Raw genomic sequence first — 22333 nt, 5'->3', positions numbered from 1 at the left:
ATAGTCCTGTTGTCTCTACTGTTTGTTCAGCATGTCGATGTTCAACCAACTAGCCCATATTAACTCTTGTAGCAAGACATGCTGCTAGTTAAGATAGTGCCTTCTATGTGAGAAAAATACTTTTTTTGCTTAATTTATTTATTGTCATATTTATTTATACAATACTGCAGGCCTTGGTGTGGCCAAAGCAGGAGGGACACACAAATAATAATAAAGCATAATATAACATTAGCAGACATAAATTAACGATGCATATAATACCAACTCTGTCCATCACCTGCGAGAAGCACAGAAAAGACATGCTGGCTCATGTAATGAAGGAATTCCTAAAACAATTAAAGCAAAATATATGTAGAAACAAACCATCAATACAGTTTAAGCGAATTAAAAGAACAATAACGGCAAAAAAAACGGGTAATCAATTCACACAAGAGCAATGATGTTGATAATTCAGATGGTCAATGGAATCAATACTGGTTATTAGCAGTTGAGGTAGATTGTTCCACTCCGTAATAGTGCATGAAAAAAAAAAGGATATTTACCATTCCGGGGAGCATAAAGATAATTTACTAACTTACAACGACATCACTAAATCGTACTACTTGGGGCCTAGGCAATTTCCACTGCCACACGTAAAGTTGAACAGGGCTCAGGCAGTCATGCTACATTTACTGCAAACCGGGACGTACCCCACTCTGTATTTCATTAATAAAATTCACCCCGAAAGAGAAATTGGAAAGGAATGTAACATGTGCGATGGCATCATTGACATCAGACGCATGCTGGCGGGCTGTCCTGTGACTCTCACTGACCCCAAAGAAAAATGGCTTTACTGGCACAAGATGATATCAAGATCAACTCCGGGCTGTCCAGAGGGTTCACGATGGCGCCATAAGGCTCAGCCTGATAGTGCCGACGCGGACGCGGCCCGCCTTGGTTTGAAATGACCAGGCTTCAGGACTCTAACAAGTTTTGTGAATGAATGAATGGATGAATTTAAAAACATTCGTTCTGGCATTATAGGGAATCAGCGTGACGATGCCGTGTTCGGTACGCCGCCATTGGTGTTACATAAAGGTTGTGAATGAGGGAAAGGAGGTTTTTTTTTTAGTTAGTTTAAAGAGGTTCTTTTTTTTTTCTCAGACTTGTTTTAGCAAAATCTTGAAAGAAAAGGGTGTTTGCTGCCTGTGTCTATCTTCCTTTTTTTGTCTCGTTGGTCCGTGCTGTTTTTGCTTGAAATAACTGCATACCTTGTGAAAATAGCCACAAGAAGTACGGATCTGGAACTGTTTGCTCTCAACAGGCCTTCAAGAGCAGCTGGCATCAGCCGAGGCCAAGAATAGGCGTCTTGTGGATGCATTTCGCCGAACCAGTCAAGACTTTCGGCATGGCTGCTACGCATTGACTGGCTACCGTATTGATGTGCTGAGTCAGGGTCACTACAAGCTTACGCACATGTATGCTGACTCTCCTGACGACTACCTGCTTTTTCAAGTAAGCAGTAGAGCTTTTTGATGAAGAAAATATTCTAATCTAATCTAGTCAAATTGAATGTTCTCTCATTTCTAAACAAAGTTAAATGTAAGGCTTGTGTGAAGTTCATTTGGCGATATATAGAGGCTTATTCATTGCATTATTTGATGCACGTAATGCATGTGCAGTGAAGTCCTCTTGTTGAAGCGTTCAATTCAGTGACATTCCTTGTTCTAGCGCAGTTAATCATGGTGAACCAAGAAGCTTGTAAATGAGATGCAGCTGTTTTCAGTTATCTAGTGCACCACAACAGACAGTGATAAAACAAGGGATCAGAATGTTAGCAGAGGCATGTAGAGGGATGTGTTTGTTGAAGGAGGGGATTGTGAGGCTGCAACAACGCACATTGTTTAAACTGTGGTAGGACAGGTTAAACAATTGCTTTGCCTAAATTGAGACAAATGACAATTTTGAATTGGGAATTCTGTAATTAAATAGCAAGGAGTATTAAATTCATATTCAAAATTTTAAATATTCGCCAACCCCTACTGAGCAGCATTACAACATGTGCAGTTCATGTGTGAGGAATGCTGGTTGCAGGCAGACAGCTGGACCGTCTTTGCATGCACAAGAAACAAAATCACAATGTGTGCGCACCTTGGAGTGTTTACCTGCCTAAAAATGAGATGATGTCACTTCATTGTCACTGTGCGTGATAACTCACGGAATGGGCATCATTGCATAAACTCTGTAAAGAGATGCAGGGATCACTGATCTCATGACGCTGCCACATAATTTTACAGCGAAAATCAAACTTTGTCCAGAATTTTAGGGAGTACAGTGGGTCATCTGCAGTTTTCATGCCATTTCATTTTCGGGCAACTCAGCCTTTAAAAAACCATAGAATTGAGGTCATTGTAAAGTACATAGCACAATTCAGTGCATTTATATATAGACCAAAGTACAGTGTTGTAGAATCAATAATGTAACCTAGTATTATTTAAATGAACTGCATTTTGACAACTCAATTCCATTAAGTTGTTCAAGGTGTTTGTCACCTGAAATACCTTTTCTTCTAACTTTTTTTTTTTTTTTTGTCATTGCATACCTACAGTTTTGTCTTCAAATTAAGCTCTGCCATAATTTCTTCCGGGCTAGTTTAATGGCCATCTTAACCCTTTAAGGGTCTATTTTTTTCACCCTATGCAACCGCCGATGGTCGATTTTCTTTATTGCAGATTCCAATTCTTCCTACGGACTTATCTTGAAAAAAAATTTACTGCAAGTTTTCTAGGGTGACCGTAAAGTGAGAAAAAAATATTTTGAGTTTGTATATATCTACTCTTCATTCATGAATAACAGCAATAAAAAAGGAAATAAACTTATCAGAATTAAAAATTTGATGCATTGTTATACAAATAGTTCAAGACTTTGAAAATGCGCACACAAGAATATTTTGCAAGACTCAAATTTTCCTGCTCTTACACTACTGTGTACATCCATAGCGTAACAGAACTGCGTAGGTGCACGCACTCAAGAAAACTGTGTGGCTGTGTGCCCATCAAAAAAGCAAAACATTTGATAAACTTCTGTTAATCTTCATCTTATTGCCAACCAGAGGCAATTAGTTTTTGCGAGTGTCATAAAAAAAAAAGCAACAGAAACGCATGCACAGTGGCATCCTTCCTATGCGCACCCCTGTAAGCACTAAACGAGCGAGGGACAAGCGGTCGCCCTTTCAGAGATTAGTAACGAATAGCCATCAGTTTTGCAAGCACAAGAAGCCGAAACCGGCCACGGAACAAAACGCAAACCGCTGCCCGCCCGCACGCGCGCTAATGCGCGAGTGGTAGTATATAGACATGCGAAAGCAAATTAGCTCTAAAACAAACAATGCAACGAAAACCGAGAGAGGGAGGTGCGCGAAAAAAGTTCCCTGTATTCTCACATAGTGGCAGCACATGACAGAAAAGAAGTTAGGAAATTGACATGCTTTTTAAACATACAGACGGCGCCGTAAATATATGACAACAACCATTTTTGGACTTGTTCGCGGCGCCGTATACTAACATCATTGACCCTTAAAGGGTTAACAAAGCTAGTATAGTACTGTGGCCTTAGTGATAAACTCTTCAACAGGCCAGCAATGTCTGCGATGGTAGGCAGCCTTGTTTAGAGTAGAACACATCTGCAATGACGGTTGGCAATTTAGGGTGTTGCTTAACCAAAGTTTGAGCTCCTCTCCCTCCCAAGCACTTTCTTCTGCCCATTCCTTAGTGACACATGTCTTATTAAGTCAGGCTGCACATTTCAGTAGCAGTACTCCCATTGATTAAATTGTTTCCATTGTGCAAGATGAGTTGCTCTGTGGAAAGATCTAAAAGAAGTTCTATGGTAGCACTCAGAAGTAAAATAAACTCTGAAGCTCATCTTCAGTAAGGTTAGAGTAAGAAGTGCCAAGGATGCTTGAAGCATGTTCTCAAGCGAGCCACTGATCGATCCGTCATACTGGTGACCTTGGTCATTGGTATATTCCAATTTAGAAAGCAATTGGGTACATGGCGGCAGCATATAGAAGCTGCTTTGTTGAACTCTTTCTAGAATGCCCAGCAGAAGATGAATGTCCTGGAGACAGATTATCTGCGCCAACTTCAGGGACTGGCTAGCACTTACCTCGAGAAGTATGACAGCATCCCAGCTTTTCTCAGTGCTCTAACACTGAAGCTTTTTGCTCATCGGAATGACCTCGAAGACTTACAGCTGTGAATCAGGTATGCCAAAGTGCACTGTTTTTTGCCATTGCTCAAGCAACACTAAGGCTACGTTCACACTTGGGATACGGCAAGCGGTCGGAAAAGCCAAAACGGCCGGAAACCTTTTCCGCGCATCTACAAGATGTTCACATTTGTTTTGCCACTGCAATGGAAACCACTGCCGCTTTCGCCCACATCCATCTAGTTCGTTTGCGTACGTTAGTGCATATGTTTGTTCGCGTGGTGGCGCTGTTCATCACATTATTTCAAAACGTATGTCCATTCATTGACCCAGCAGTTAATAAAAGCTATCATTTCGCGCAACTGCGCGTGTCGTCTTTAACTTTCGTCTACCACGGAAGATGAAGAAGACATAGTTTCGATAGCTTTAGCTAGTTGCTTCTCTTAAACATAGACAATGAACAACGGAAAATGTTAAATTTTACGACCAGATGTTTACATGCTAGGGCAGCTTTCAGTGATGCGGAACCGATTTCTGCTTCACCGTGGTGAAAAATATCGGTGCGAGGCCGATTTTTTCACCGCCTGGTTTTTCGCCCATTTTTTCGCCTAGGCGGGTGGATTTTGTCAAGTTCTTTTCGCTTCTGCCTGCTCCGAGACCAAGTGTGAACACAGCCTAAGAACTGCATTCCTTTATTTAACCCTTTCTACATGGGCATGGAGCCCAACTTATCGCTAGACTTTTGTCAATTCTTTGTAGTGGGTTTTGTTTCCTTCACTTTGTGATGCCCTGAATGCTTTCTTTTTTTTTTCACTTTCAAAGCTCTGCTTGTTGTGAAACCACCACTAGACAGCTCAAAAAAGCTATGTACTTAAGTCCCTAGAATAACTAAATTAGTGCCACATCCCACCTTTTTCCTCTCTCCAAGCAGTGCCAGCAGTGCTGTTAGAGGCTCTACTGGCAAGCTCCAGCTGTAATTGTGTTGTCCACGTGTTTTTTGTCACAAGTGCACATCTCCAATTTTTTTTTCTACGCTCTTACTTCACACAGGATAAGCCTGTTCGTCTGTTGTTGCTTCTCTCTGAACACAAAGTATCCCTTTCAGTCCCTGTTGTCCCATCAAATGCTTGACGCATTCAGTAAGATGATCACGGTGTGCCTGTGCACCACTCGGTGAGCGCAGAGGGCGTGTGAGCATTCAACATGGCACTTGCTGTCACGCGACTACAGCCACCTATAAAATGTGCAGAAAGAAGTTGGCAGAGATTACATGAATGACATTACTGTAGTTACTATAGGGAACTTATTACATGCGCAGTTGAACAACCTTAAAGGAGTACGGACTCAAAAATTCTAAGTCCAGTTAATGTGCGAGATCGATTTATGTGGGCACACACATCGTCTGCAAAATATAAACGGCGAATGTAGCTTAGAACATATTTAAAATCAATTTTAAAGTGCGCATGCAAGCAGCCAACAGCAAGACGTAGCACCTCGCGACATTGACATTAAGGAAGGAATGTAAACAAGCGAGAAAACACTATGTCACGAGTTTGTACTGCCATCGGGGCAGGCCCTGCGAGCAAGTTTCTCGCTGCTCCGACAGTTCCAATGTTCTTTTTTTCGCCGCTGACAGCAGCGTGGATTATCAGCTAAAATTTGTTTACAACACGAAATAACTCAGAGTAAAGTGACCTCAAAAGTGTGCATGTCATAAAACGTTGCACGAAATAATAAATCAGTGGCTTGATTTTGACTCGCAAGCAGTCAGCGCAGCCGCTGCAGCAATCGTCTCTGCGAAGCGGCTCGCCTGGCTAAGGTGTTTTCTCATCGCTATCAACGGCGCCGGGAAAACTAATTGTATTGTAACTTATAAGCGACATAAATGTGCAGACGTTGATTGCGTTGACGAATATAGGTGCTTTATTACGAGCTGCTGACGGATCGCATGTGCCGTGGGCCTCAGATTTGACGGCCAACGCGCTAGGCCTATGCCGTTTCCTAGCGATCGCCAGCTCGCCTGGTTTGCTCGTTCACTACCGTCAGCATCGATGAGCGGCAAGAGTGGTCCGAGTTCGTGCGCACCCCTGGACACTTAGAATGGACCCCTTTGAAGAGCAGCCAGTTTTGCTAATTTCAAACTTGCCTGGTATAAAGAAAACCTGCCGAGCTTAGAGCAGTCCGACGGTCTTCTACCAAGACTTCGTACCCCCAAGCCTGATGCTATGCCAACTTTTACCCCGCCTTGCATCCTGCTCCTTATGCTTCATTCCCAAAGTGCCCTTGATGAATGGTTCGTACTATTTGTAGCAGTGCGTACGCATATTGATAGCTGTCGCTGACCGCACTTTCCAAGTCGCTGCTTTGTAGTGGATCCACTCAAAAATGGTTGGCCACGTCTAATACGGTGGCAACTCCTGCCTGCAGGAAATCGTCGCCGCTGGAGGACGAAAATGAGGACGACGATTATGGTGAGGACATCGCAAAGCACGCGCAGACGTAGCAGACGAACTAGCAACACGAAGCTCGGGCGCCGGCGAGCGCTGGCATGCGTATACGTCACAGTTCTCTGCAATCACGTGCCCAGCTGTGTTTACATTCCTTCTTTGGCCATCTCGTTGCTCTCTGAAGCCGAAACTTGGACTGGTCGCTACAAACTAAACTCCAAATAATTATCTGTCATGCTGTGAAGCAAATGATGTTTCGTGCCATGATTACTGGGCGATTAGCTACTTATTGCAGGGGAAAAACCAAGATGGAAAATTTTTGTGTCACTACTTCTTTAAAGAACAGTCTTGTTAATACAGTTAAACCTCTCAAAATGAAATTGGCGGAGAACACCTAAAAGTTTGCTTTCGTTATAATTTCGTTGTTGTAAAATGAGACAGCACAGATAGGTAATACAGTCAAACCCACTTATAACGATACCGGTTTTAACAATGTATCGGTTATAACAATGAGAAGCTGCTGCACCGTCAACTTTTGTATGTTTTTCATGGTGAAATAGCCCGCTTACTACAATACCCCGATGCCACATTATCAGTTATAATGATTAAGAGTGGCTGCTGGGTGTCCAAGCCGAAATGTAGTGAAATGCGAAATCCTTGATAAGAAAAAAAAAGAAATTCGAGCCACTGCATGATGGCCCACTGCTCCACCAGCTGCCACAAGCTCATTTTCCAGCCTTCTCCATGCGCCTCTTTCCAGTCGCCCTTCCACCCCTCTGAACACGAAAGGGCTGCACCCATAGCTCTACGCCGTGCCAGCCTCCGAAACATGAGTGGACCACGCCAACTGCACTGCTCGCATCTTACTCGCTGGCTCTGACTGGCTCCTCATTCAACACATTTTTGCAAATAGTTTAGTCGCTCGTGTTCGTTTTTGTAGGTTGCATTGAAATCGTTCGTGACCATGTTACCGTTCGTGACCATGTGACCGCCGAAACGGTAGATGGCTGATCCGCCCGCTGATCATCAGCAATGCACGATGTTGCCAGTGAAAAGAAAGCGCACAGCTATACATTTGGAAGCTAAGTGCTTCTAGCTGATGAGGTGATCGTCGCGAATGTTCTTATATTGGATAGCGACAGCAACAATGGCAGCAATGATACAGTAGGGCAGGCTGCCTCAATCTTGTCCTGATGCTTGTGGCGATTTAACCTCAGCTTCTCTTATGGATTTCTCAAGCCGACAGGCTGCCGCAGCAACCTTCTTGCATTTTTTAAAAGGCCTCTTTTGGGGCCAACAAGGCGATGCCTCGGCGCTGCTTGCATATCGCTTGCCACCAGTGACCCCTCTTTGCAGTTGTTATAACAGCCGTGGCTTGTTATCTGCAATCGGAGCACCCAGGAAGCAGTTAAACGAGTGAACACAATCAGCAGCCAGATGGAGGAAGGTGGTGGTGAGAGGCACTGGCCTCCCCACCATTATAGTTTTTGCACATTAGCTCTGCCATACCCCTATTTTGATTTTTTCATGGAACCCGGTTATAACAATTATCAGTTATAACAATGAAATTTTCTTAACACTTGAATATTGTTAAAGTGGGTTTGACTGTACGTTGCAGAATGAAACTTTACTGTCAAAATTCTGCTAGCCTTCATTGGCAAGCTTTGCTCGAATATATATAACCGTATTGCCGACAGTACAAAATGCACCACATGCGTTGATCAGCAGTGGCAGCACTGCTGTGGATCCATATTCTCGATCAATTGCTTTCGGAGATATGGTCACTTTGTGTGGGATCTTGCATAACTCAGCACCGGACGCAGAGCAACAGCGCTCCACGCAAACAGCATCATTTCTCCAGCACACGCTGTCGCCCATAGACGCCGATGTGCCCGGTGCAGGGCGCGAAAGTGATTCTGTCTAGTATACCCAAAGGCAATCAATCGAGATAATGGCCCCTCTGTGGAAATCTATGTCCAGTGCCGAGTCCGCATGCAATGCCTGTCAGGTGGCACTGAAATTGGCGTTCTTGAAGCAAGGGGTGCGTATTCCCGGATGATCGCTCAATCACAGTCCGATGCATGGCCCTCCATGCTGCGACCACCTAGGGGCTTTACAACTGCCATCTCAAGCACCATAAACAATTCCACAATTGGCGGAACGTGGATTTTTTTGTTTTTGCTGTATTTTGCTCGCCAAGGCGCACATTAAACTGCACTAGGTGTGCAAAAATCGTCGTCACATGCCGGTAGCAACATGCATGCCACTTCGAACAGGTGATCATCAAATAAGATGGCAGCCATGACGTGTTCCCGGCACATACGATCACTCCTGGCACTTAGTTGTTTTTGTAAACAAAAATGGCAGCGCCCACGCAGTTGTTATGTGGTGGTATTTTATGCAATTTTAGTGCAAAGCAATCGCATTTGAGCACATGTTGGAGCCTGCTAGCCTTGTGCGAAAAAGTAATATGTGGGGTTATGTTCCGGCAAATTGCGTTGAAACGGGATTACTGTACAGCAGCATTTCGTTGTCGAGAGGTACGAAATGCATTCAATCCTATGGGCGTTCTTTGGGGACACGAAAATACTTCGTTTTTGTGAAAATTTTGTTGTCGCAGGGTTTCATTATTGCTTTTTTCGACTGTATCAGTAAAATAAAGTACACGCATAAATGCTTGTAGAAGGTGTCTTGTTCTTAATGTCAGCGCACTTCCAGGTGGTCATCGACAGTGTGTGAGCACCGAGAGCAGCAGTGGCTCTGCAGTGCATGACATCACAAAGATGCACTGGGCACTGTAAATAAGTGCTGGCAAAAGAAATTTTGACGAACTCTACTGGCGTGATCTCTTTGGGAAACATGTCTGTTTACAATGTTTAATATGGCAAGAAAGGGAGATGGGTCAACACGGTTGTCTCCTCAGCTTGTCTATACGTGGATATAAGGAATTATCAGCTGTAACAAAGTATGTAAATCTGAAATGCTGCTTGCCAATGCTAGCATGTAATGAACATGTAGTTACTGAGCAATCAGGAGTATGCTTATAACGAATATAAAATATTATGAACCTATTTTTGTGCCAGGCATGATTGTTTTTGTTGCATAACTGAGGGAAGGGAAGGATGGATATTTATTGAGGTTCGAGAATGTGCTAGTCCTTGCAAAGCTACAAGCTAAGCTGGTCATTCCAGAGCTCATGTGCTTGTGCCTAGCTCCCGTTGAAATAGTAGACAGTGTGGTGGTGGTAGCGGACCACCGATTCGTCCACATGCGACAAAGCAAGGATCATTATGTGGTTGATATGAAGAGAAAAAAAGAATGTGTTTATTATTTGGTGCCTGGTCATTTTAAATCCTGCACCGGCGACATTACCATTTATTGCCATGCATGACAGGACGTGAAAGTTATGGTTCCAGTGCTAAGTTAAAGCAAGTTAACCGTAGAATAAAATACAGTGCATGAGAGAGAAGAAACCAGAAGTCATAGTTCTCCTGAGTAGACATGCAATACTGCTCGGGTGGTGGTGAAAACTTTATTGGACACAGGGGAGTTGCGGACACGCAGGTCCTTGGGCCCCCGCACAGCCCCACTGCACTCAAACGTTCATGTCCCGGAGGCTCATGACGCTGGCAGCCCGGCCTGTGGCGATGGCTTGCTTGGCCGGGTCCTCGGAGCGCAGTAGGGTCTCCCAAGCCTCCCAAGTAGTAAGGTGCTCCAGGCCCCGCGGGGGAGGATCCGCCGGGCAGAGGAAAAGAATGTGATCGAGAGTGGCTTTGGGGTGGTGGCAGAGGGTACAGGAGGGGTCGGTGTGGACATGGTGATAGCGCGAGCGTATATAAGGGGAGGGTAAGGTGCGTGTTTGGAGCCGCCTCCAAAGTGTCTGGTGATAATTGTCGAGGGAGGGATGGGGTGGGGGGTAGAGCCAACGCTCGGTTTTGCAGGCTTGCGTCAGTTCAGTGAATGAATGCATGCGCTCCTGTGAGAACCCTGGATCGGAGGCCGCCGGTGCCCGGTTGAGCAAACCTCGGGCTAAAGCGTTGGCAGCCTCGTTTCCAGGATTCCCCGAGTGGGCAGGCACCCATATGAGCTCCATGTGGCGGGGCGGGTGTGCAGCGAGAGAGTTCAGTATGCGAAATGCAGGGACGCGAACTCTCCCGCGAGCAAAATTTAGTATGGCAGTTTTAGAGTCTGATAATATATACCGGGCCTCCGTGCGCATAATAGCTACGGCAATGGCAGCCTCTTCAGCCTCCTCCGAAGTGGCAGTTGGGGATATGTGAAGGGTGGTAATCGGTTGTAGGGAGTTTGTGATGGCAACAACCGCGTCCTCACCTGTGCATGCGGCATCCACCCACACAGCATCCGGTTCCGTGCCATAGTATTTGTGGAGCGCCCGTGGGCGAGCTCTGCGGCGAGGTTCATGGTAGCTGGGGTGCATGTTTTTAGGGAGAGGTTTAATAAGAAGTTCACGGTGAATGCGGTGGGGGACCTGGAGCTGTGTGGGATCCGTGGCTGGTATCCTGATACCGAGGGTGTGTAGGATGTGTCTGCCGGTGGTGGTCCTCGCGAGACGTATGTATTGTGTCTGTCTGTGGGCCTCAATAAGCTCACCTATCGTGTTATGTAGGCCTAGCTGGAGGAGTTTTTCGGTGGAGGTATTTAGGGGTAGGTGTAGTGCTGTCTTAAATGCTGTTCGGATCATGGCATCCACGGTGGAGATTTCTCTGCCCTGGAGTTTAAGGTAGGGGAGCGTGAAGAGAAAGCGGCTGAGGACGAAGGCACGAATGAGACGACATAAGTCAGGCTCCTTCATACCCCGGTGGTGTGCAGAAACTCGGCGAATTAGGTGGGATATCGACACCGCCGTCCGCTTGAGTTTGTGGATGGTGAGAGTGTTTTTCCCATCATTTTGGATGTGGAGACCCAGTACCCGGAGAGTGTGTACCTCAGGGATGTACCGGTTTTCCAGTGTCACGGTTATAGGGGTGGTGGGGCAGTTTCGGGTTGTGGGGCGGAGTATGAGGAGCTCCGACTTCTCCGGAGAGCATGAGAGTCCAATACTCCGCGCATGTGTTTGGGTGAGGGTAGCTGCCGACTGCAGAGTATTCTCTATGTCTCCATCACTGCCATGGGTGGTCCATAGAGTGATATCATCAGCATAGAGTGTGTGCCGAAGGTGAGGGATGTTTTGTAGTTTGCGGGCAAGGGGAATGAGAGTGACATTGAAGAGAAAAGGTGAGAGGACAGATCCCTGGGGGGTGCCAATCCCACTAAGGGTGTATGGGCGGGATGTGTGGGGACCGAAGTGAATTTCGGCTCTGCGGTTAGTAAGAAATGCTTGAATATAGGTGTACATACGTTCACCTATGTTCAAGGGGGAGAGCGCCGCCATTATCGCTTGATGGTCTAGGCGATCAAAGGCCTTGGAGAGATCCAAGGCGAGGACGGCTTTTGTGTGGCCCGGTATGAGGGGGTCGAAAATATCCTGTGTGAGCTGGAGCATGGCGTCCTGTGCCGACAGGTGGGGACGGAAGCCCACCATGCTGTGCGGGTAGAGGTCTTGCTCCGCCATGTGTTGTGTGAGTCGGGCGAGTGCGACATGCTCCAAAAGCTTGCCCAGGCATGAGGTTAGGGAGATGGGGCGAAGATTTGCAGGTGTAAGGGGTTTGTGGGGCTTGGGTATGAATAAGATTTTGGCGTGACGCCAGGATTGCGGAAGGGTGCCCTCCTGCCAGCATGTGTTGAAGTACTCTGTGAGCTGGGCAATCGACTGATCGTCCAAATTGCGGAGCATGCTATTGGAGATACGGTCAACTCCTGGAGTGGAATTAGAGCGGAGAGTCAGGAGGGCCGCTCTGACTTCTGCTTCCGTAATCTCCGCGTCGAGATTGGCATTCGGGGTGCCTGCATAGGGGGGCAGGGGGTTTGAGATACCGGGAGTTGTGTGTGTGTTCCTAAGTACGTCGATGAGTGCGTCGGGAGAAAGGTTGGTCTTGTGTATAAGGCGTGTGACGTGTTGTTGTGTGGCTGTTTTAGATTGCGTGGGGTCAATTAAGTGACGGAGGAGTTGCCAACTGCGCTTGGAGGACAGATTGCCAGCCATACTATCGCAAATCTGTCCCCAGTTGGATCAGCAGAGCTCCTCAGAGTGCTCAGTAATTTTTGTTTGCAGTGCGGCTAGCCGCTTTTTAAGGGTCCGGTTGAGTTTTTGCCCTTTCCAGCGCTCTAGGATGCTATGATGGGCCTCCCATAGGTGCGCCAGGTGAGTGTCGAGGGTGGGCGTATCTGGTGTGGTGTCAAGGGTACGAGTGTGTGCGGAGACATCGTTCATGAGTGATGCCACCCACTGGTCGATGTCTGTAATGGGAGCGTCAGGAAGGGCCGCCCGTGCGGCGCGGACTGCATCCCAGTTGGTGAGTTTGTGTGTTAGGTGAGGGGTCGTTCTGTGTTTGTAGGGTACTGTAACGTAGAGGATGTAATGATCGCTCCCTAATGTGTGATGTGTTGTGTTCCACGTAATACCCGCAAGGTTGCGGCTCAGTGTCAAGTCCGGGCTAGTGTCCGCGCTGACACTGTTGCCAATTCTCGTGGGGGTGTTAAAGTTGTTGTGTATTGTGAGGCGGAGCTCTTGTACCAAGTACCAGAGTCGTCGTCCTCGTGCCGTGGTGGTGCGGTAGCCCCAGTCAGTATGCTGACTGTTGAAGTCCCCTCCGATTATCAATGGATGCTTGCCTGCAATATGATGGAGATCGCGCTGTAGCGTTTCCAATGAAGCCATCGGATGAGACGGTGGGTGGTATATGTTTGCAATAAAAATAGATGGTGTGTAGTGTGTGTGGTGTATGATTTCTGTGATCACGCAGGGCGTCTCGGAGGTGATCTGATGCGTTTGGTGTGTAATGGAGCGATGTATGAGTGTGGAAGCCCTGGGTGTATTCGTTGCGTCCGAGTGAGCGGATGTGTAACTAGGAAGTGTGGCAGGGGCATGCGTGTCCTGAAGAAGGAGGATGTGGGGCGTGGGAAGTGTGGGGAGGAGGAGTTGGAGGGGTGCGCGCTTGCCCCGGAAGCGGCGGCAGTTCCATTGCAGAATTGATAAGGAATTAGGTGGTAGCCCCGCCATACTGTAGCTTAGGTGGGGTGAGTATAGGTGGGTTGGGTAGAGAGTTCTGTGGGGTAGGTGGGTCGGATTGATAGGGGCAATTGGGGAGCTGCATCGAGGGAAGGGCCTGCTCGATTGTTTGGAGGCGGGTGTCGTACCGTGCAAGGCTCATCTCAAGGGTGTGTACCATGCGCGTAAATGCCGCTTCAATTTGTTGTTCAAAGCGTTGAGATAGGTGGTCGATGAGCTGAGTGAATTTTGCCTCTAGACGCGCGTCCATTTCGGCGAGTTTGGCGTCCATGCGGGCCTCTAGAGATTGAAGGTCGGTCTGGGTGACGGGTGGGTGCTCTGTTGTGCGTTTTTTCTTGGGCGGGGGTGAGGTGGCCGTTTGGGAGTCGGATTGTTCCATGTTTTCAGTGGGTGTTTGGGGTAGCGGCGTGGGTTGGGTGGGAGGGACGATTGGCGGAAGCGGTAGAGGGGTACAGGTGGGAGTCTTGATGAGAGAGCTAAGACGACTCACCTCCTCTCGCAGGGCCTGGAGCTCCCGGTCGCGGGGGTCCTCCTGTGTGGGCGGTGGGGTTGAAGCCTTGCTGGGAACGTTCAATCTTTTGCCTGCTACTCTGTCCGCCCAGGAAAGCTGTGGAAACTGTTGGTCCTGGCGGCGAAGAGACGATGAGCGAGACGTGCTGGAGCGGTCCGTGTCTCGTTCCGGTGTGCGGGAGATGTGCTGTTGTCGTGACGCGGGCGGTGAGCGGCGTCCCCTCGCCTTGCAGCCTTTAGTACCGGTCATGTGGGCGCCTCCACAGAGTATGCAGGCTGGTGTGCATGTCGGGGTGTCCTCTCGGGGGTGCGGGATATCGCATCTTGAACAGTTGTGCGTACGCTGAAGGGTACACACATCCGCGCGATGCCCTGGTTTTCTACAGTTTGTGCAAGCGTCCAAGTGTCCTCTGTACAAACTGCAGCTGTGGAGCCCGCCTCCGTAGGAAATGGTTCGGGGCACCGGACCCGTCCGGAAGGTGATAAGGATCGAACGGGTCTGTCCCATGCGGCGTGCATCAATGATGGGGACGCTAGGGTTGCCCGTGATGAGGTCGTCCAGAATCTGTGCTGGGGTTTCTTCCCAGTAGGCGTTAGTGATTACTCCTCTTACTGCACCATCCGGGGGTGCGATGTAGGCGGTGACGGCGTAGCCTTGGGTTCGGATGGAGAGTTGTTGGATGGCGACCAGGCGTAGCGCGTCGGCTTTATGCGGGGTACTCATCGTGCAGGTATTGTTGAGGGGGTGGATAATCAAGCTGGTGGCGTCTGGTGCTTGGAGGTCTTTGGCTGCAGTTAGCAGGGCCAGGCGAAGGTGGCGCGGTTGAAGGTCGGTTAAGGCAAGTCCCCCGGTTGAACGAAACACTATCTTGTAGGCATCCTCAGGCAAACGCGGCTGGCGTTGCGACCTTTGCGCCGCGAGACGCGTCGCGCGCAGCTGAGACGCTTGGTGTACGGAATCCGCAGGTCGCGAGCCGGTGGCGGCGTTCGCCTGGTCCTGGATTTTCTGTGTTCCTTTCTGACGGGTGGGTAGGCTCAGGATATGATTCCAGTCCCTGGGATCATAGTCCTTTGGGTCGATGGTATCTCCGATCACATGGGTCTCCATAATGTGGACGTAGGGGAGGTCGAAGCGGCTTAGGCTTAGCGCACGGTGGCGCGAGGCCTAGTGCGGCAGCTGATCGGCAAAGGGCGGTTTTCGGCCCGTGGGCCCGCTTAGGGGGGACCGACGGCCACCAAATTTCAACAGATGGTAGCGCTCACCTTGACGAACGGTGTAGTGAAGAGATGGGCACTGCGTGGGTGGAAATCCGAACGAAATCGACAGTTCCTAGCAAGCTTGCACTATGGTGTTGGGCTGCTGAGCACGAGGTCGCGGGATCAAATCCCGGCCACGGCGGCCACATTTCGATGGGGGTGAAATGCGAAAACACCCACGTACTTACATTTAGCTGCAGTTTAAGAACCCCAGGTGGTCGAAATTTCCGGAGTCCTCCACTACGGCATGCCTCATAATCAGAAAGTGGTTTTGGCACGTAAAACCCTATAATTTAATTTTTTTTTTAGCAAGCTTGCATGATATTGCACTGTTTTTGTGGTTTTGGCAGAACCCCAGTGCGATTTCTGTGTTCTGCGTATGCATACACTGGTATAAATGTGCTTCCTTTTGCCTAATGTTGCACCAGCAAGACACATTTTTAGAACTTTAATTGCTGCCTTCTGTAACTGATGGATGTAGGTCTAGTACCCACATTCGATGCCACAACCACTTTAGCTGCATTATGCAATTTCATCTTGCTATGAAAGAGCAATGAACATGACATCTTAGTGCTACATTCATAGCCAGCATGGAATGTGGACAGCCACATGCTGGCAAATTGTTTATGGAATGCTGACTTTGGCGATGCTGGATTCACACGACAGCCATGATCGCGGACGAATCAGTCATGGGACATGTGACGTGAATCGAATCACTTTCACAGCTAGCATTCACACTACAGAGGATGACAGCGCGGATGGAGCAGCGCCGCGGACGGAGCAGCCCTCGCATGGATAACGACGACAGAGCAAAAGTGACCAAGCCAAAAATCTAAATAGTGAAATTGCTCTCTGCCTTATTGCAAAGCGATTCGCGGGGATGAATGAGGCAGCGCCATGAAGAACAGATGATGTACGGGTTGGCCGGCACTGTGTGCACGATTCACTAACTGCTTAACATAATATGGTGACCCTTAAAGAGAAAAATGGGCGACGATAAAAAGGGGAGCTTCAACACACAGGAGTGAGGAGTGGGGCGGGTATCCTTAGGCGATAACAAAACTTTGAATGGCAGAGCACTGCCGTGAAGCAACACCTCCAGGCGAATTTCGTATATAACCCATACCCCGACTTACTGATAAATTTTTGGTGCCGGTTATACATGGAAAAATATGGTAGTGTACATTTCAACCCCTTATAGAGTGAAAATAGAGGGCAAAGTGCCTGTTCCATCATGATTAAAATACATTCAAGTTACTTGGATGTAAAAAAAAGCCCTCCTTTTTGTTATTTGCCTGTTAAGCTTTCATTATGCAATTTGTATGTGGAACATTTTAAATACCTTAATACAGCTTGGCTACCTGAACAGTATGAAAATGTAATCATGGCATATAAGTGCTGTGAGACTTGCGCAAGGCTTTCATGTCTTTATTTGCCTCAACACTTCTAACACCTAGATGACCTGCGGAAAGGGGTGGGTATATCACGTTTTTATGACATAAGTAAAAGTATACTTTTGGTAGCAGAATTACAAGATATCCACGTGCATACACACTCTAAAAAAAAGTTTGCACTCTTTGTAGCTTATCTTATCCCAAAGAAATAATCCTCACCTGTCTTCTATGCTTTTCCTGCACATCCAGGTGTGACATATTTATGACAGGTAAGTAGCAAGCACATAGCTTTCATGGAAGAAAAAGCAAGCACGACAGATGGGGTGATACTTGTTTAGGGCAAGATACACTTCAATGGGTGTTAACTTTTCTTTAGAGTATTAAACACTTAGTAGCAGACTTGAAAGCTGTTGTATCATTTAGGGGGCATAACATCTTGAGGACATCCCAGACAAATGGTGGTATAAATCACATTTTTATTGCATGAGTAAAACAGAGCAGTTACTTTTAGAATAGAATTGCAGAAAATGCACACATAGTAAACATTTAGTGGCAGACTTGAAAGCAGTTGTACCATTTATTGAGCAGTTGTCACATCACTTTATTACTTTAATAACCTCGTTTATTATTTATACAACAAGGAGCTTCTCATTGCTGGTTACTCTCACTTTCATTGGTACTAGCACACATCATGCATTAGTTATCCTCCGGCTTATTTCTTGGCCAGACCTTATTTCTTGACCGATTGGCCAACCCCACTAATAGTTGGGGGGCAGCTTGTCATTTTATCTGGTGTCTGTAGCAATGTAGTTACAGAAGAGATTACTATATTGGAACAATGACAAAATAAGAAACCTGTCAGCAACTTTTACGAACCACACATTGGGGAAACAGGAGTATTTGATGAAATTAATCATGTGCTGGGCTAGTATACTGCAGTGATTTATTTCACTCTGTTCTATTCCTTTTTTATCATCCACCACCCACGACTGGCCAATCCTGGTGATAGTGTAGGCAAAGGGATGGTGACACCAACGACAAGTGGTCATTAACTAATTTATTTATCCCTGGTGATCCTATGTGCACTTGGTGCTTGAACAGTCTGCATTGTGATTGTTTGGCTTTTTTTCTGCTTGTGTAGTGTTTTTCAAAAATTTCAAAGTATTTCCAGAAGCTGCAAGATGGCATTGTTGGGTGTGTTGTAGTATCCCCAGTTCTCTATGAAGCACTGCCCCTCTCAGGCTGTAGCACTTTGGGAGCACTGAATTAGAATTCGGTGTAACAGTTAACTGGTGGTCTATTGGTTGGCAGTTACAGAATGAGGGCCAAGAGAAGGGATGTGTAGTGAATGACAGCAGAGAATTGGGTGGTATGATGAAATTGGGAAACTTGCAGGGGTGTTAATGGGGGCAGCTGGCACATGACGGCGGTAATTGAAGATCACTGGGAGAGGCTTTAGTCTTGCAATAGACATAAATTTTTATTTTATTTACTTGTTTCCACAAGCAAGGAGGTACATGGTTGTGGCGGAAAAACAAGGGGAAAAAAAGCTGCGGAGAAGCAGCTTGACTGGTCCCAGGTTCAGTTTAAAATGGCAGCAGCAGGGCAGGTGGGAAACGGTAAGGGGGGAAAAAAAGAGAAGAAAAAAAGGAAAGAAAAGAAAGAATAGTCTGATGATGATGATGTTGGTACACAGTGTCCATGAAACCTTCAGCAAACAAATTTTATTGTGATCAGCGTGATAAGTTACCCTTTCTTTTTCTTTTTCAGAGAGCCTGATGCCATCTATGTACCATTATTGCATAAATCACATATTCCGGTCAGTTGCTTTCGTAACACTCCCTAAGAGGAAGCTTTGGCTGCAATAAAATCCATCCAGCTCTGCTTAAGTCTGAAGAGATGACTTAATGGTTTCGAAGGCTTTGTTTGAAAGAAAAGGAATGCACACAAGTTTGATTATGATTATCTTTGGGTAGAAATATATACCCTTAAGGCGCCTAAGGATGTGCACCAAAGGTAAAGCTTTCTCCTGAACTTAAACCATGAGGCTCTTTATAAAGGCAATAAGCAGAAATTCTGCAAATTCTGCACATGCAGCATATTTATATCATATAAACTATATTTTAGATGTCAAAGAAAATAATACATCCCTGCAAACAGAATTTTTAAAAATAATTCTGGATGCACATTTCACTAGAAAGGTTCAAAATATGTCCATGCAAACCATTTACAGTAGTTGATCAGTGTTAAAGCTCAATGTAGGCTTCGCTAGTAGGCGAATGCAGTCCCATCCAAGTGCTGTCGACGACCACCAGCAAGGTAGCCTGGCGTTGGTCTGTAAAGTATGAAGAGATCGTCAAATGAAAGACTGTAGAGGCTTGAAAGTATACCAACAGGCTGTACAGCCTGTCTGATTGGCTCAAAAAGGCGTGATTATGGAATTGTACAATCGGGTGAAATTCAACAATTTCCAGAATAGCACCCCTGGCTGTGGAAGCCGATGACACTTCTCTGTAGAAGTCTGGCCAAGTGCAGCGTTTAAGAGGTTTGCGATTGGCATCAAGCTAGCGTGCCATCTTTGGGCTGTATTATGTGAGGATTCTTTTCCTTCGATTCTGCTCGTATCTTATCGGCCGTCCCAGCGAATGGCCGATGGTGGCGATGACAGAGGCACGGCTTCATGGGAACCCATGACGAAGGGTAAATACAGTAGAATGAAAAATGTAAAAGTTTTCTTACAAAATATGGCCCCTAATCTTAGTTTTCAATGTAAAATCCACTACGTCTAAAGGGAATTTGGCTTTCAGTCTCATCCTACAAGGAATGGCTAAAGATTCCTTGCTTCGATTAACTCAATTTTCCTGAAAGTTGAATTGATGAACTCCCAGAGTGAGATTCTGAAGATGCTTCGGTCAAGTCATTGTATTTAGTGTAGATGTCAGGGGAACAACTTTCGCATCTTAATTTTGGAACCGCAAACCGGTGACAGAATGTAATCTGCTTATGCGACAGTTTCGGAGCCCAGACATGATCTCACGTTCACCAAGGTTAAGTCGCCATGTTTCATTCACTGCGTAAAACCCAGATGCCAGCAAAAACTGCTCCTAAAAGCTCAACTGCAGCAAGATGTGTAAGCAGTGTTCTAGCAATCCTTTCCCTGAAAGAGCCAACTAACATCTTCTATGGTCTATCGATGATAGTTATAAAACATCAAGAATATCAGCGAATAAAAAACTCGGTGCCCTTCCACTCTGTGAAGAAGGATGACCAGCGGAGCTGTGTATGTGGGCCCCTTATTGGCGAACTGCACCACTGCCACAGGTCGCCTGGCATTGCACTATCTTCGGGATCGATGCACGCATGGGGAGTGCGCAACGCCTGCTTCACCTCTGCCGCAGGTCGGCCCGGCATTGCTCTATCTTCGGAATTTTGTGTCCACACACACGGACACGATCCTGGGAGAACTAGCCCTTAACAGCTTCGCTGTAAAAATATGCTGCAACAGAACAGCTTGTTGGCCTAGGTGGTGCTTGCTCAAAGACATGTTCTTTAGCTGTAAAAATCCTGTACAATTAGGGTTGTGCAAATATCACAATTTTCTAATACGAATTGAATATGAATGCTTAGCATTGAATATTGGATAATTATGTGCACATGCATTTATTAGCTAGTTGGTTTATTTTATCATGTTGGAACATTGCAATTACATTGTCATTGGTAAAAAAAATAAACTAGTAAGCTGTTATACTAAAATATTGTGTATTTGGCTCATGTTAGCTTTGGAAAATTGAGTGATTTCTTCTAGTTGTCTGTTGTCACCAACCTGTGCCTTATTATACTGCATCAATTTCCTGTAAACTCAGAAGAATTTGGCCCTGTACCAAACGTCATTCAGTGCATTTGCCATCAAGCAATTGGGGTGGAACCTTCAAAAGAGTGCACCCTCGCTGTTTGCAAACCCGTGCCCCTTGCAACTGCGAGGCTGGCTTTCCTGCAAAGCATAGACGTCCAGTGGCGAAGCATGTTTTGTAGATAAAATTTTGCCAGCAGCATGTAATTATCACAGAATTCAGCACAAAATCAGACACACTTTCTTAGATTAGATAAAAATAAACGCTAAGAACCATGCTTGCCCCCACACAGCCAGAAATATATTGGGTTTGTTTCTGATATTCTTATGCAACCGAATATTCTAAAATTTTCTAATACCTAGTTTTAGAATTGAATATGAATATTAAAAATATAATATTCGATAATATTCCAAGTTTTCGAATATTCACACACCTCTGTATACAATATCAACATATTGCAGTAAGTGCTGGAAACATTTATTGGCACGAACTCTTGTGACTTCTTTCCTATCTATGGTAAAAATAGCTTTGCATATTTTTCCATAGATTTCCCATAGTTTTGGAGAAAAAAAATTACCGACGATTACGTTACTTCCTAATGCGAAATTTGAGCGCAGCAAATAAGCTGTTTCACCTTTTCGATAGATTGAGGCAAAGAAATCGAGCAACACATGTATGCGCTATCACAGAATTTTTTTTTATTTTTCACACGTATTCCTCGGGCGGTGCACATATACAGATCCGCCGCCACCGATCTGGCTCTGATTGCCACCGCACAGGGCGAACGGCAGCGGCAATTTCGGCTCGGGCGGTGCACATATACAGATCCGCCGCCACCGATCTGGCTCTCTGATTGCCACCGCACAGGGGTTGCATTGGAGGAGGAGCGAAGAAAGGAATTAAGTTCGAGCCGGCGCTTTGACAACCGGAGACTCGCAGGAAGAGGGGGGAGGGGGGCGGCGTGTACACCCAGCGGCAAACGATGGGGGCAGAAGCGCGCGCAGCAAGCGGACAACACGATAAAGGGAGGAGGGAAGAGATAGCAGCGACTGACTGATGCCGCTGACGCCGATAGTGAGTCAACCCCAGCTGCGGAGTTGGTTTCAGGGACAACGCCGCCGATGCCGACACAAACAATATGATACCCTCGCTTCCGCAGCACTAAGAACCAGGTCTAGCCATGGGAAGGTGGTCACGTATTCGTCGACGTGCCGGGGCCTACGTGAAATAACCGGCGCGTCGGCAACTGAAGTGCACCCTATCCACCACACAAGAACAGGGGGGGGGGGGGCACCCTTTCCTCCTCTTTCTGCATGGCGGCGACGGTGTTCTATGCAGTCACGTTATCTTGACTCTCTAGCGGCGTCAGCGGCATCCAGCGGTATCAGTCGGTCGCTGCTAGCGCTGGGGGGATGAAAGGGGGGCGGAGCTGGTTACGAGGCCGACGACAACGCCGACGACGACGCGAAACCCAGGAACGGACGCCAAAGAGCTGCGCTCTAAAAAGTCTTGTTTTCGTATGTTTAATAAAAAAAATTACATTTTTACTGTTATTGT

General features: G+C 46.7%; 2 protein-coding genes across 12 annotated transcripts in view; one reads left to right on the top strand and one right to left on the bottom strand.

Moving 5' to 3' along the window:
* LOC135918972 (mitotic spindle assembly checkpoint protein MAD1-like) overlaps window positions 1-22333 on the top strand; it is a 98199-nt gene that overhangs the window by 43341 nt on the left and 32525 nt on the right. For 3 of the 11 annotated variants that reach the window (XM_065452696.2, XM_065452697.1, XM_065452690.1), the window contains 3 exons: window positions 1304-1494; window positions 4075-4244; window positions 6616-7916. In XM_065452696.2, the coding sequence (XP_065308768.1) occupies window positions 1304-1494; window positions 4075-4239 (356 nt within the window). In that variant the 3' untranslated portion in view covers window positions 4240-4244; window positions 6616-7916. Of the gene's footprint in view, window positions 1-1303; window positions 1495-4074; window positions 4245-6615; window positions 7917-17174; window positions 17195-18695; window positions 18815-22333 lie in introns of those variants that run through there. The other 8 variants (XR_010569837.1, XM_065452693.1, XR_010569838.1 and 5 more) reach the window with 6 other exon arrangements.
* Window positions 18964-22333, bottom strand: part of LOC135918975 (organic solute transporter subunit alpha-like) — a 63989-nt gene continuing 60619 nt past the window's right edge. The window contains exon 9 of the transcript XR_011508146.1: window positions 18964-19260. The gene's annotated coding sequence lies outside the window, so the exon portion shown is untranslated. The remainder of the gene's footprint in view (window positions 19261-22333) is intronic.

This window comes from Dermacentor albipictus, chromosome 8, assembly GCF_038994185.2.
Source record: "Dermacentor albipictus isolate Rhodes 1998 colony chromosome 8, USDA_Dalb.pri_finalv2, whole genome shotgun sequence".
Taxonomy (NCBI): domain Eukaryota; kingdom Metazoa; phylum Arthropoda; class Arachnida; order Ixodida; family Ixodidae; genus Dermacentor; species Dermacentor albipictus.
The sequence above is the reverse complement of the archived record's forward strand: the minus strand, read 5'-3'. Positions and strand labels throughout refer to the sequence as shown.